General features: G+C 33.5%; 1 protein-coding gene across 1 annotated transcript; it reads right to left on the reverse strand.

Annotated features, from left to right (window-relative positions):
- Positions 1-10,247: 10,247 nt before the first annotated feature.
- Positions 10,248-12,557, reverse strand: LOC145071281 (GDSL esterase/lipase At2g38180-like). The gene is made up of 6 exons (XM_079018189.1): positions 12,382-12,557; positions 11,945-12,022; positions 11,691-11,831; positions 11,488-11,564; positions 11,245-11,382; positions 10,248-10,623 (listed from the first exon to the last, which is right to left on the reverse strand). Exons 1-6 carry the CDS (start codon positions 12,490-12,492, stop codon positions 10,473-10,475), a joined length of 696 nt encoding a protein of 231 aa, XP_078874315.1. The 5' UTR covers positions 12,493-12,557; the 3' UTR covers positions 10,248-10,472.
- Between the last annotated feature and the right edge of the window lie 3,903 nt (positions 12,558-16,460).

Genomic DNA, 16,460 nt, shown 5'->3' on the forward strand with positions numbered 1-16,460 from the left:
CTTAAAAATTACAGAGATGATTACCGTCATTAACTTTGTATCTTCTAATGGACATGTTCTTAATCAGAAAGAAACACCACTATTATATAGTCTAGTGTTTATTCAGAAACTAATGCTCAAAGCAGAGGTAAGAAGAGTATTTTTTATGAAATGCATAAAAAATAGATAAAAAAAATAAAGTTTTAACTTGTGTAGATGTTCCTTGATAGCATACATGATAAAAACTCCAGGCTTTTTGATCTGGAACGGTTAAGAAATGCTAAACCTGTAATATCAATGTAAGATTTTCCAAATTGGTTAAACTAAATCTATTTTTCAACTTGTCTTGAGGGAACCTGTTAATGCTTATCCGTATGTGAAAGATAATTGATAACTTGATAAGTGCGCGTTGTCAAGAAGAGTTTGCAAAATAGGAAAAGTCAAAACAGGAACGCTATCATCAAATCGCCACGTCAGCTACAAACAGTCACAAGGGCTTGCTTATATCATCCGAGAAAATCTTGAAGAAGGAAATGGCTGTAGTGGGTCCCACTGTCGGACGATCTGTTACTCTAGTTATCGAAAAGGAAGTCACGACAGCTGTCTCAGAGGCTTTCCAGGTAACTGATTTTAACATCCAAGTTCGCTTTTAAAATATTTAAAAAAAAATCTAATTTAAAGTCTAAATTTGTATGCAGAGAGGTATATGTGATAAGGCTGTAAATCAGTTGGAAAAAACAGTTAATACTAAGCTTGAAGCAACTGTCTCAAGGCAACTTCAAGTCCAATTTCAAACATCTGGAAAACAAGCTTTATAGGTATGTGATACAATAGATCTTTCCAAAATCTAAAATGATGAGTTTTGGTTTTTAAAATCTAAATGTTTTTTACAGGAAGCATTGAAGAGTAGTATGGAAGCTTCTGTTTTCGAGATGTCTTGCAAAACCATTGTGTCTTCAATGGAGGATAGATGCTTCATGGAGGATTATGCATTTGTATGGCTAGTTCTTGGAGCTACATGAGGTTCCCATCTATAAATCAGTTGATGAAAATTGGGAAAGGATCCATGTGGGCATCTGAATTCTAGCATGGCAGTGAGCTCTTTCACTTCAATAATTAAAATAATAGTTGAATGTTTACTTACTATTAATTCTTATGTTATTGATTTCAGGAGCAAACGCAGATGACATCTGTGAACCGAATGGCAGGTGCAAACATTCCATCTTTGGCTACTATGGAGCAGACCCGAATGCTAACAAACATTCCATCTGTGGACCGAATGGCAGGTGCAAACATTCTGTAAAACAACTTCAAATTTTCTCGCGATCCAACTTCATTGCTGAAATCTATGCCGTTTTGATGCTTGTAGATCTGAAATTCTTCCAACTTTTGGTACTTTTCATCAATCACCCTTTATTTTCTTATGAGCTTTGTGGGCATTATGATGTTTCTCATCAATAATATGTTTATTATTCCTTATATTGAACACACTTACTCCTTTGCAGTGTCATTAAAGCCTGAACTTTTTGAGGGTATGTGTGTCTAATTTCCCAAGGGTCCGAATCAGAGATTCTCACTAAGTCACAGGTAGCCAGCTACACATTTAATTTATTTTGAGTTGGTATGGATTAATCTACTTCTGTTTTGATGAGTTTTTCTATTTTAATTTACAGTATTGTTATGGGGCCTACAGAACCTCCTTCTCAATCAGCTGACTTGGTATGTTGTTAATTCAATTTTGGACTTATACCTGCTTACAAATGAGCCTCACCTGTCTTTAGGCGGGGAAGTGTTATGGGCTGGTCAACATCGCAAATCTGGTCTTGGCTATGATGTAAGATACAACAGGGACAAAATGGTAATTTTGATCTCACTTACATATGTTTATCTTTTAGATATAAATACATATAATTAATTCCTTAATCTATTACAGGTTGAGAAGAACACACGTAGCATATTTACTAACCGTTCTTTGTTGTTCAGGTGGTGCATTGGCAAGAGCAGAAGCCAACGCTGTAATAGGCATTGGCGGCTGCTGTTGTATGCCGCCAGTAGCAGCACCATCTCCCCCTCCACCTCCACGTGGAAGTATGTTACCCATGTTGTAAGGCACCGTAAGCATCCCTCCTCCCATGTTTCGATATCACATGTTCCTACCTGGGTAACGATACATTTTTCCATCCCCTCTTGGAACCATCTGAAAAAAAGAGAAGCAAATTTCCTCATGCATGGTAAATCATTTACTTGAAGCCTTGCCCTTCTTTCTTCCTTACATTGAGCAAGTGCAACAGAAAGTGGTTTGCTAACAATCATGTTCTTCTGGAAATAGGCAAGATACAAATATTTCACTAGGCTGTAAATGTAAATCATTTACTAGATCCAAGGGGTTGAGGAAAAACAAATTGCTCAGTTAGCTGAGGATGGTGACATATAGTGGGTGCTCCTCATCGAAAGCTCAAGGATGGGATAATGGTAATGTATGGTTAAAACTAAAAGTAGTGTTTTTCAGATATTGAGTATTTTCTTTTCTCTTTAAAATCATGTTCCTGTCATCTATATATATCATTTCCTGTTTGGGTTTTTTTGGTTCACATTACAAATATGAGATTAAAGTTGAGATAGTATGGAAATTCTAAATTTATCATATCTCAATATATCATTTTTTTCTTTTATTGTGATATCTGGGAAATCATCTGACATTTATTTACCTAATAATTTATATATCATGGGGCAAGTTTTGTATATTGTCACACCCCGAAACCGATGGCGGAAACGTTCCGGGGCGGAGGTGACGTCATGCGTAGTATCACAACAATTGTATCATAGCAAGAATAGTAAAACAACCAGACATTGAATACATATATGAAAAAGGTTTACATTGTTTAATACATAGTTTTTGTTCATATCAAAAGTAAAGTAGAAATACACGACACTAACGCTTCGACTTCTCCGAACTCCTGGAAGTACCTGTCTACTAATTCCCTGAGAATACAAGCAATTTGAAAGTCAGCATAAAGCTGGTGAGTTCATAAACATTTGGTTTTGGTGAAAAATGTTCTTTGATTCTTTTGAAAAGTGTTCCTCAAGAAAATCCTATATTTTCTTATGAAAAGCATGTTTGAAAGTGTGTCTAATAGTAGAAAATAAACCATCAGTTTTAGAAAACATGTTATTCGTCCTAGAGGTAGAGATGCCAGTTTAGAAGTCCTTGATTACTAACGGCACATATATATATATATATATATATATATATATATATATATATATATATATATATATATATAAAGTAGTTTTATTACTTAAAATAAAACAAATGAAGAAGAGAGTCCGTAAACAAAGTTAGTTTATACTTATTTGCGAGTCGTATAACCATACTTGATATGACCGAGAGACCTTTATAACGTTCTTCAGGCGTTAAGCTAAATGACATTTGTTCACCCCAGGCGTGCCCGCCTAACTGTAGCTAGCAGTTCAGGTGTGGGATTGTCAGTCCTGAATAAATCTATTCACAAATCTCATGCTCTCCCTCCAGGAGACTCTGGTTATACTAAAATGATTTATCACTATACACCTAAGGGTATAGTATTGAAGTAGCGCCTCACAATTCTGTATAATCTAGTTTACTAGCGAGAAATCAGTATAAAACAGTAATTATCCTTGAATAAATGTACTTTATACATCTGAGAAAACATATAACATAAACTAAATCTGCCATAGTTATATATATATATATATATATATATATATATATATATATATATATATATATATATATATATTGATTTATGAAATTTGATTAAGTAGAGACTGCCTAGAAGGTTATCCCAAACTATACTCATTATAGTTTATTAGAGTTGATGTAGAGTTGCTTTGTAAAAACCTTTCTGAAAACTATGAAGTTAGATTTCCAAAATAGTAGTTTCCCTTATGCTCAACATATTACAAAAAGAGATAAGATATCCGAATATGTTATTAAACGTGGAAATTGTTGGACTGCATTAATAAGTTTAAAACTTAATAAAATACTTTGAATTTGGCTTGTATTCCCCCCCCCCCCCTCTGAAAACATTAAAAACACGGAAAATGTAGGGGTATGAACTCACAGTTTGTTTCGTCGAGTTGTTGACTGAAAAGAAGGTTCCCGAGTTGTTGCACATGACACTTAACGAAAACCTATTATCAAATAAATACGTATATGTATCTAAATTAGCGATTTCGTTAGATAAAGTGTCGGGAAACAATTTGGTTGAGGAATGTTACCGAGACTGGCTTGAATCGAAGGAATGAGTTTACAGCCTTAAAACACGAGTTTACGGTTTCTGAAGGTGAGTTTACGGCCTAAGAACACGAGTTTACGGTTTCTGCAGTTGGCCGAGTTTACGGCTGTGAACTCAAGAACTGAGTTTACGGTCTTTGAAGCCCGGACTGTAAACTCGGAAAACGAGGTTTGGATGCTGACTTCGATGTGAGGAGTAATTCCAGACATTCCAAAGTGCCCCAAAAGGTGTTTTTCGATGTTTCCCGGAGCTTAAATGTGATTTAAGGAGTTTACGGTTGAAGAACCTTAGAGAGAGGAGGAGAGAATACGACCAGAAACGTCCCAATGAAGTCGGGGGCATCGTATTTATAGGGCTGTTGAGGTGGGGTCCACTCGTCCTTGACCGTAAACAGGGTTTACGGTCGTAAACGAGTTTACGGCCGTAAACTAGTTTACGGTCGTAATCCCATTCATAGACCAAAATGTTGATTTTCGAGATTTTCGGGTTTCCACGTGATTTTTGGTTCCAACTTGCAAAATAATTTAATTAAACATAACTAGATTATTTTATTAAACCAAAATTTTGACGGAAAAGGTTAACGGGTCTGAAATTTCATTAACGAAAAATGTATAACGGAAACGGAAAAAGTTTCGGGTTGTCACATATATTTGGTAAATCATGTATGTAAGGTAGTTTTACAAACTAGCATCAAGAATGTATGAATTTTACAAACTAAAAGTTTTATAATTTTTTTTATTCTTAGATTAAAATTTTTTTATCTATTTTTTATATTGTTTGTAGATTGTGGGAAGTAACAATTACAGTGCCAATCCGTATGTGAGCCAAGCCTTTGGACTAGCTGTTAAAGAGTAGCTGACAATGATAGATGATCGGGTCCTTCCACCTCCACATGTAAGTAACTTTACATTTTAACCTCTTTTTTATTTCATATACTTTTTTAAAGACTTGAATTCACTTTTCTTATTCATCTCAAGTACCACGAGACAGGGGTTGGTTCAGAAATTAATCCATCAGTTGGTGAATGGAACATGATGAACCTGGTAAAGTTGTACTTCTCATTTACTTTGTAACTTACAACTCTTTATTATTGTCTTCTTGAAAGCATTCTGACCAATATACCCTTCACAACATTGAGCTTTCTGTATATACATTACGTGGAGGCTCTCCAAAACCAGGTGCTGAAAAAAACATGATAGATGATCAAAAACCATATGAAGAACTTGATGTGTCTTCTATCAAGGGCCCACTTCAGTTTACTTTTGAAACTGAAGTTGACAAAATTTTTTCTACTCCAATTAATTGGTAAGAAAAAGTGAAAAAAATTTCTTCTTTTTTTTTTTATTATTCTGCCTGTAGTAAACTACTTACAAAGTCAACTGTGAATTATAGAGTCAATTTTGATGTTTGCATGTTTTGGGGACAAAATTGGAATGGGAAAAAGTGATGGACCTAATATGTCAACAAAAGGTGAAGGGAAAAAGTCAATCAAGTTGAAGCCAAATGAGATTGTTTTGCAGGTTGGTGACTAAACTTTTTTAAAAAGGTTTTTCTATGTTGTATTGTATATAGAAGTTAGAATAAATTACATTTTCCTATCAGGGTTTATTGTGATCTGAGTTAAGTAGGAAAACTCCATTCACAGTCAAAGTTTGACTTTTTCCTATCAGGGTCCCACTTGACCAGTCCCATGGTAATGAATTTATCTAAGTACAACTTCTGTTTCAGACTTGATGCTCTTTTTGTAGGTGTGGAATTTGGAAGATAGATCTGTAGCCTCTAGTTTGCAATGGAGCTCTAACATTACAAGTTTTTCTCTGATACATGGCTCCTTCTTCATGTATGATAATATTGACAAATAATTTAATAATATACTTTAATTTACAGTATTGTCCTTTGAAAAGTCTACCAAATTATACAGGTATGTTGGAGATGAGCATGGGTTGATGTCTGTTTTGAAGTATGAGGAAGATGTAGAGCTTTTGATGCTGCCATATCATATTTCAGCCAAATCTCTTACTGGTAATATCTTCCCATTTCATTGAATTATTTCTTTATAAATTTGGTGCTTAAATGTGAGTTCTCTATCTTCATTTTCAACACATTACAATACTTTATATTCCAATTTACTCTACAGAAGCAGCTGGATCATCATTTCCAGATCATTGGACTGTTGTTGGAGTTCTTCATCAACCATGTTCTTCTGGAAATAGGCAAGATACAAGTATTGGTTGAAGTTCTCTCCTTTTTCATTTAAAACAAAAAAATAAAAATAAAAAACTTTTTTTGCATACATTCACTAAATATCATATACAACCTGTATAAATATCCAATTGCTTGTTCTTTTGCAGAGTTTTAATTGCATACGAAAGTGGATTAATCATTCTTTGGGATGACTTTGAAGGTCAAGTGATGGACATCTTTTGAACATTTTACTCAACACAAGCACAAGAAAATTAACAGACAGGAAAAAGGTGTCACTTGGGAAAAAATTAAGAATGTTGAAGCTGGTGAGTGAATTTTCTGTAAAAAGTCGAAGTATTATATAATACAATTTTATCTAAATTCTATGAATTATAAGAATAAATAGTAATAAAAAAATTATAATATATGCTGTCACAGGCTGCAAAAGATGTTGGAGCCCTTAGAGAACCCAATGACAAACCGGAGAAGTGAGTTGAAGAGCTGACATGGAGATTAGTTTGTAAATTTTTGTTACCACTATTGATTTGTTTTATCTTTCCATGGAATGATTATTTGTATGACATTAAATTTTATGCAATGGATTTTATTTTTTTATATGATATTTTATTTTCTATTATGAGAAATTAAATACAAATTTAAATTGAAACTTAGTAAATCTACAAATAATATTTTTTTTTAAACATTTAAAATTATGATACGCAAAAATGTGTGTCATCTTCATTTATGACATGGCCTTTCTTGACAGGGGCTTTCTTGATACGCATTGCGTGTCATTAACATGCGCGTCGTAAGGTTACGACATGCGAATGCGTGTCGTCTTCCTTTATGACAGGGCCTTCCTTGATACGCATTGCGTGTCGTAACCGCACGTCGTAAATGTGCGTCATAAATGCACGTCGTAAATGCGCGTCGTCTCTCTTTATGACAGGGCCTTTCTTGACGCACATTTGCGCGTCGTCTGAGCGTTTACGACGCGCAATGAGCGTCGTAAAAGGCTGTTTTAATAGTAGTGCATCTAGGGATTTCCTAGAGAGGGAGATAGACATTGTTGGTGATTTAATATCATCAATATTATTTAAGTGTAATAGGATTAAATTTGTTGACTAAAAGTGATCTTGTTGAATATTAAACAAGTTAGGATGATGTAGGACTGTAGAAGTGAACACTTGTTTAAGTTTTCCAAGATTCAAAGTACAATTTTATTTAGGGGAGAAACCCCTAAACAAACGGGGACTACAAGCAGCACCCCTGGGAGCGGGGTCTAAGGGGCGACAACCCTTGACGAGGTCCAAGGGGCAGATCCCCTGGCTGGGGTCGAGCTTTTTTCCAAAATAAGAAAGTTGACCCTTTATTCCCTAAGATCCGTTTTATGACAAGTATTGGCAGTTTTGATGACAATTTGTAACTATCTTGTGACAATTTTCAAACAGGAATCATATAGCCATTTTTGGTCATTTTCTGGTACATATTCTTGAAGAACATTTTCAGATACATTCTCTGATTTCGTTCTCTGAATTTCATCCAATTGAGTGTTCGATCTGTACCATCGAAATACTTCAATTTGATAGTGAATCATGACTTTCAGAGAATCCAAGCAATCTGTTCATCCCCTATTTCTAACAGAGATAAAGGCAGATGAAAGGAAGTGCTGGTGATGAAGTGGTTTAGAAACGGTAAGTTGTGGCTATTGGGTTTTTTTTCACATCTACTCTTTAATAACAATTATAGCGGTGGTGGGGGAAAATAGGTGCAACAGTGGAATAATAAATTAATTTGAATTCTTGTAGCTTTTCTTTAAACATTAAAACAACTTAAAAATATAGGTGGGATTGTAGAAGTCATTTTATAGTGAAAGCATTGGTCGGAGATGTGTTTGTTTGAAGTGGATTCTCACTCTTTGGATTATGATCCGTGTGAATATGAAGTTGTCTAGGTTTATTGTATACCATTAGATTAATCCAAGTGAAATAGGAGATTAGGAGTATCCAGTGATATGTATAACATATAACCTCCTTTTTCTAATGGAGTAAGTAGTTGTAATTTGTGTATTATTTATTATTAAACTTTATAATTTGTATTTAAGGCTTGTATGTATTTTCATGTAGTATAGAAGTATAGATAGTATAAAAATGGTTGCAGAAGAGCATTGATTATAGGAGAAACAAAATGACTTTGAATTATGATAGCATTTTTTTATCGTCGTAATAATAGGTGATTTTTTTTCTTTCAACAGTGGAGATGTTCTTCAAAAGTGTGATGATGACGAAAGTGAAGATTGGTGATGTTTGTGTCTTTGTGGTGTTCGTAAGGAAATACAAACGTGAAAAATAATTAGAGTATTTTAGTATTTAACAATGTTGTCTAACCTTGTTCTATCTTTTTCGATGGGACTAAAATTTAGAAGTGTAGTCCCATTTGACTTGGTCTTTGTTCCACCTTGTCCTAGTTCTGTTTTCACTAAACTCCAACTAAAATGGTTTTGTTCTTTCGTGTTCCATCTAGTCTCACTCACCAAACGCTGCCTAATGAAGAAGCACTTCTAAACACCATATCTTCAACTAGCTTTAAAAGACAAGAAGAGGATGAGGAGAGTAAGAACCCACAGTTCTTATGGAGAGAAAAACGAAAGCAAGAATCAACCAAATAACTAGTTAGTCTTCTCCTTTTATAGTATGATGCAAGTAGTAAGGGTTATACCTCTCATAAATGAAAGCATGGTCTAAAAGAAAGAGACATGGGGTGTAAGAGTTTGCTTTACAAACAACCTCACTTTTACAAAGAGTACCTACGATTTTGACTAGCAATTAGTCAAAGCATAGATGTATTCCATTACTTATTTTATACAAGTATATAACCTTTTATTTATAAATACTTTTGTATAAATGGATTACAAAGGGTACAAAAAGATGTATACAACATATAAATCATACATTATAAATTATTAGTCGTTTTTTCACTCTGAGAAAATATTATTTCAATAAATAATAATTTCTAAATTAAATACAAGAGTTGGATATGTTTATTAATAGTCATATTAATAATAAATATTCAATATGTGCCAACTTGCTAAAGGTGTGACCTTATAAGATTATATATTATTGAAAAACATCATTTTAATATGATTCTTGAATATATAAATCCAACACTTAGAGTATTTTAGAACAATTATTTCAACTATTTTTTTTTGGTTTCGTATTAAGGTGAATTTGTTGAAGATGTTCCAAAACCCTTTTCTTGCATGGAAATGTGTTGTTGTGGGTGTAGCATTTTTTGGAAGTGATGCATCTGAGGGTGCTGTATTAGAGAAATAATTTCCTTTTATGCATCATTTTCTCAATTGTTGTTTCATATTTATTTTTATTGTGAAGTGCAAAATATTAGGTATTAAGGAGTTATAGATGGTTATTAGGACTCCCATTTATATAGGAATATTTCCTATGTATAAGGGTTACTTGAGAATCATAGAAAATTTTCTGAAACTATTAGATAAAGTCATTAATTAGATGTCAGTTTTTATTTATTCTTTCATCTCTTTTTCTCCTTATCCTTGCATTTTCAGCCATGTAATCTCTATTTTATAGTCGAATTTCATTAATCTATGAAGTTGTGCTTTGTGGTTTTTCCACATATATAAGAGTTTCCAACTATTTATGTGTTCTTGGTATTGTTATTTGTGATCATCATATCTATAATTGTATTAACTCATATATTATTTACCCATATATTATTTACCTGATCTAGATTAATTCATATATCTATGAATAAAAATAACATAAACCAACAACATATCAAAAACCTTTTTTTGTCACAGAAACTCAAATTGTATTTGAAAAAATTAAAGTACATATTTTAACATGTCGGTCCTCATGGCACTGCTATCAAGACAATGAGCAAACTCCATAGGCAAAGACATAAACCAACAATAGGGAATAAAACAACATAAACCAACAACATGCACCAAATTATTTTTTTCACAAAAACTCAATTTTATTCAACAAACCTAAATAGATCTTAACCTACAGCACTGGCAGCAACAGTGACATCAAACTCGGTAGGCAACAAGTCCCAACGCAAACTCGGTGTCCAGTCAGCTTGAAAAATTGCTAGTCGTATCTCACTTGCCACTGTTGTGCTCGCAGATGCTGTAAAATGTATCCCATCTCTGTCATCATGAACACAATTATTAGACAATATATCAAGTGTTTGTAGTCAATAAGCTATGCAAAAAGACCGAAGCCGCAGGTCGGATACTGATATTGATACTGATACTGATTTCGGTATTGGTACCAATACTCGACCGGCTGGAACTGAAACTCCTGGTTCCAAAATCTAGTTCCGGTTCTCAATTTTATGATTAAGCGTTCTCTTTTAATAAAATATTGTTTTTGTTATTGATCATATAAAAAATAAATCAATTTAAATCATTGGATTACCTTGTCTTCAAATTCATGTTTTAACAAAAAGTTAATATGAGTATGTTGCTAGGATGTGTAAGCAAAACATATGTACATTGCTATTATGGGCAAAAGATAAAGTAATTTGCTATATTGATAACAAATTTGTTAAAAGTTGGGACTTAATAGGGACAATCTCATTTTTCTTGCTTTTTCTATTAAGTGGTTCTTTTGTATTAAATAATAAAAAAATACCCATATATTATTAGGTCATGTCCGTATGAAGTGCATAAGATAACAAAAGAAGCAGCAACATACTTGTCTAAACAAACACTAATTAATGAAAAGATAAACTAAAATTTAGGAACAAATAAAGCATATATACTTACAGAAAGCTGGTTGTCAACCAGTCAGGTCGTCGTTGAATTAAGGTGAAAAGATCAATAGCCTTGATATTCATTTCTTTGCATAAGGTCAGACAAGCATCAGAGTATATTCCGCACAGTTCATTTTTGCGATTCTCAATACTGGTTTTATAGAAGGAGAGTTGTAAGATCAAACGAGAATTGTTAATTAGAAGGAATATTAAATGATAAAAAAGAAAAAAACTTAGGATAGTAATATATAATCACCCCAGAACTTCTTTCATTTGTTCCTCATTCACAGGAGGGGCAGTAAGAAATATTAAACGTGTGGTCTCTGAAAGGCTCTGGTAAGAAAGAGTAGGTTGTATTAAAATCAATTAACTTAGAGCATCCACTATGTGCCTTTCTATTAATACTAGTAAAAGATAATTATATGTTAATATATTAAAAAATATTATGTGAAAATTTACCTGTAGATGGGTAGCAATGCTTCTCATGTTTTGAACATATTCATCAAGTGGTACATGAGAACTTTGGCCATCTGGATCCAGAAGGACTGAATCATTACCTCCAAAATAAACAATCACCAGAGATGGTTTTACCGCATCATCCTGAAATTAAATAAGCAAAAAAAATTAAAAGAACAATGTTATTTTTCAAATAAATATTGGAAAATAATAATATGAATTTGGTTTTGAGTTGGCAACTAAACCAAAGATATTACCTTTGGGAAAATTTCTTTCACAACTTCTAGCGCTTGCCTTGAATTCCAACCAGAATATCCTCGCATGAATATGTCTGCCTATATCATGTGCAAGTGAAGAGAGATTTATGTACAGAAATGAAAAAAAAAAAAAAATACATGATACAAATATCGAATAGCAAATCACATTTAATGCCTCATAAAGATTGAGATTCAATAAAGAATGTAATTTTCAGTTTATAAGATCAATATGACCAGCCTAATGGATTAATTAATAACAAGATTGAGCCATAACTTACAAATAACTTCCATGCATCACGGTTTTAAGTTGAATATGAGGTTATTGGGCTAGTTTATATCATCATGGATATATAAGTGATTATTCATTACTTCAGAAATCTACAGGTGTACTAAATCACAATCTAACACAAGAATATAAATCGTATTTAAAATCCAACCTTGCGAGCATAATAGTGTGCAAGATCCGCAGCCCAACCATCTAGAAGAAAGCCAAGTTGAACGATTGAGGAACCGAACAACACAAACTGTGGCCTTGCTGGTCCAACCATTGTTTCGAATTCTACTTGTAATTAACCTCAGATTACTTCACCAGTTAACAAGTGATGTGTTGTGGGGGTATTGCGCGTGGATTTTATAGTGTGGAAATGCAGACCATATGCCACCTAACACCAACTGGTAGAAGAAGTATATTTAATTTTGGAGCCAATAAGTGATATGATTAATTTGATTATAATAAATAATTGTGTCAAAAAACAATTGATTATTCATTTGATCGGTTTGATCTTGTAAGATTATGTATGTATTAAAATAGGGATAGTAGTTGACATATCTATAATGAGAAGTGTTTACATACAAAATAACCGTCTATGAAAAAATATCACAAAATATTCCGTTATTTAATAGAATAGTTAATTAAAAAAAAATTAAATATAAATGTCTAAATTTTTAAAAACTTTGGAATTATAAGAAAATAAAAAAATAATAAATTATAATTTTTTTTTTATCTTTTAAATTTAAATAAATAATCAAAATAAACTAATGGGCTTTCATTTGGTTATTTTAAAATTAGAAGATAAATCCCTTAGTGAAATTTATATTCATTTATTATTATATTTATTGTAATTATTACATTAAAATATTATATGAAATTTATTAAAATAGAAAAACCCATAAAATAACATTTAAAAAATATTTTAATTTGGAACATCTCTATAATGGTCCTAATTACACAATCCGTAAGTGTATTGTATGTTAGAGCTTGATAGTATTTAACATTTTAATTAGTTTAGAAATTAATGGATTTCTTATTTTGCTCTTAACCCATGTAGGAAAGAAAACTTTTGGTAGCTTTATAAGTTCAAATGCTACTTCAATATTGGAAAAGTTGGTTAAGTTAGGATGTTTCTGGTAAAAGAATATATATATATATATATATATATATATATATATATATATATATATATATATATATATATATATATATATATATATATATATATATATCGGAAATCGAGTAATCAATCCACTTTTTTGTGTATTTTTTAAATATATAACCTATTTAAATTGTTTTTCAGTAAAATAACATTTTTATCCAAAATGGGTTGTTGCGGAAACAATTTATAACTCTATATTTGTTGGGCTAACTCATTAACTATCTTTCGAAATTCCCAATGCAGAGTAACAGTTTGTATTCCGGAATTCAAATTTAAAATTCATTTTCCAGATTATATTCCGATAAATTTTGGATCTCGATTTCATTCTAGATCTCAATTTACAAACGCATTCCGACTTTTTGACGCGCATTCTGATCTCTGAAACGCTCTCCAGCATTCCGATACACTCCAACACACATTTTGAACTTCGATTAAGAAATAGAACATGACGATAACCCGGTTGTTTTAGTGGTAAGTCCTATACTGCTCTTATACCCACTAGTACAAAAATGACCTACGGATACAACATAAAAGTGTGACCATATGTGTATAGTGACATTTTGTTTTTTTTACTGAAAGTGTGAGAGAAGGTGACGCCATCGTATGAGTTTTATGGTCACTTTAAAATTTAGTGTCCTTGTGGTATGAAAAAATATGGCCGTATTATAAAAGTGTGGCTATTGGGTAGAGAATTTTGTTGCTATAATAAATCATTTTATCCAATATTGTGGCATTAAACCGTGAGTAGACACACTTATATAGTAATTGTAGTAATTGTATATCACCAACTTACGACATGCATGTTGTTTTGGTGTGACGTTTTACTAAAAAATTGTCACATAATTTAAAGTTTATTAAGACTATTGAATGTCTTTTGCAGACATGTAATTATGGTGAAAATGATCATGTTTGCTAAATGACCACATGTAATTCATCTCATAAGTGTCGTTTGCTAAATGACCACATGTAATTCATCTCATAAGTGTCGTTTGCTAATAATTAGTCACAAAAATAATTTATGTTTGTGACCATTGCTTATCGTGTAGAGACACACTATTAAGTGAAGATAATTTAAACATAACTATTAGTGTTCTGTCAACACATACAATTTAGATGAACATGACTTTTGTCTTCAATGTTGTCACATTATTTGTATATTAACATATCACTTTGTTATATTCTGTCACACTAATATTATATAAATGTGACAATATATAAAGTTTTAGTCACGTAATTATTGAGTTTATTGAAACGTGGTATTTATTTGCCACATCATTTTTATACGTTGCTATTATTTAAGTTATCGTCATAAAAATTGAGAAAAACATGACGTTAAAACACTTGTTGTAACATCCCAAGAATACGGTCCAAAAATTTCGTTTTAAAATCATTAATAAAAACCATGAATACCAATCATCGTATAAAAATTATAAGTCGTGTAACTCAAAATAACATAATATCTGTCAATGTATCAAAATCATATCAAATATCAGAGTGAATCATCCCAGGCTAAAATTGTGGTGTGTGTCATGCAGTCATCCGGAGCTCTTCCCTTTGCTAGCTGAAGTACCTGAAACCAAAACTAAAAACTGTAAGCACGAAGTTTAGTGAGTCTTCCCAAACTACCCCATACCATACACATAATTACATAATAACATACATTGGGCCTTGCACGCTACATCGGGCCCCGCCCGACATCGGACAGAAGTCTGGCATCGGGCCATGCCCAACATCGGACCGAAGTCTGGCATCGGGCCCCACCCGGCATCGGACCGAAGTCCAGTATACATATAACATAGCAACAAGCATATAACACATAACATATAACATAAATATATTAACATTCCTCGGGCTTGCCCCGACATCGCATTGGAGTCTAGAACACATAACGCATAACATATAAGCTAAACCTTCCTCGGGCTTGCCCCAACATTGGACCAAAGCCCGAAACACATAAACAAACACATGCAAGAATCACAAAGACATCAAGCATACAAACATTCCTCGGGCTTGCCCTGGCATCAGACCGAAGTCCAGACACATATAACTACATCGCACTAACCCCATCATTGCTAACATACATAAGCGAGTCAGCATTGGTACCTTAGACTCGTTCCTACTGGAAGAGGACTCACCTCTCAAGCTGGCTGCTGATATCTCAAGTGAGGAATCTCCAATGGCTGCTGATATCGGGCCCCACCTGGCATCAGACCGAAGTCTAGTATATATATAACATAGCAACAAGCATATAACACATAACATATAACATAAATATATTAACATTCCTCGGGCTTGCCCCGACATCGGACTGGAGTCTAGAACACATAACGCATAACATATAAGCTAAACCTTCCTCGGGCTTGCCCCAACATTGGACCGAAGCCCGAAACACATAAACAAACACATGCAAGAATCACGAAGACATCAAGCATACAAACATTCCTCGGGCTTGCCCCGGTATCGGACCAAAGTCTGGACACATATAGCTACATCGCGCTAACCCCAGCATTGCTAACATACATAAACGGGTCAGCATTGGTGCCTTCGACTCGTTCCTACTGGAAGAGGACTCACCTCTCAAGCTGGCTACTAATATCTCAAGTAAGGAATCTCCAATGGCTGCTCCAACGACTCCCTGACTATAAATTCACAAGGAACACTTAGTCAAAAACTGAAATTTCCTCTAAGGGTAAAATGTCCATTTTATCCCTGGTCAAAGTCAAAGTCAAGGTCAACTTCCAGTTGACTCAACTCATCGAGTTACCTCCTAACTCGTCGAGTTCCTATGCTATTCAGACTCGTGATAAACCGAGTCAACTCGTCGAGTCCCTTCACAGACGCGTCGAGTTCCAACTGGTACGGAATCGGGAAAAATCGACTCAACTCGTCAAGTCCCCCTTCTGGACTTGCAAATTTCCCTTGTCTGTTGAGCTATCTTGATGGATTAAGCCCCTACACTTCAGATCCAAGCTTCATACTTCACATAAACCCCGAAAATGTCCTTTTAATGGTAAAGTTTCCAACTTTACCCGTTACTACCTCTTCTTAATGGGTTTAGCTCAACCCTAACTCCTTGGGACCCA

The sequence above is a fragment of the Lactuca serriola genome, chromosome 8, assembly GCF_051521515.1.
Source record: "Lactuca serriola cultivar US96UC23 chromosome 8, Lser_US96UC23_V15, whole genome shotgun sequence".
Lineage (NCBI taxonomy): Eukaryota > Viridiplantae > Streptophyta > Magnoliopsida > Asterales > Asteraceae > Lactuca > Lactuca serriola.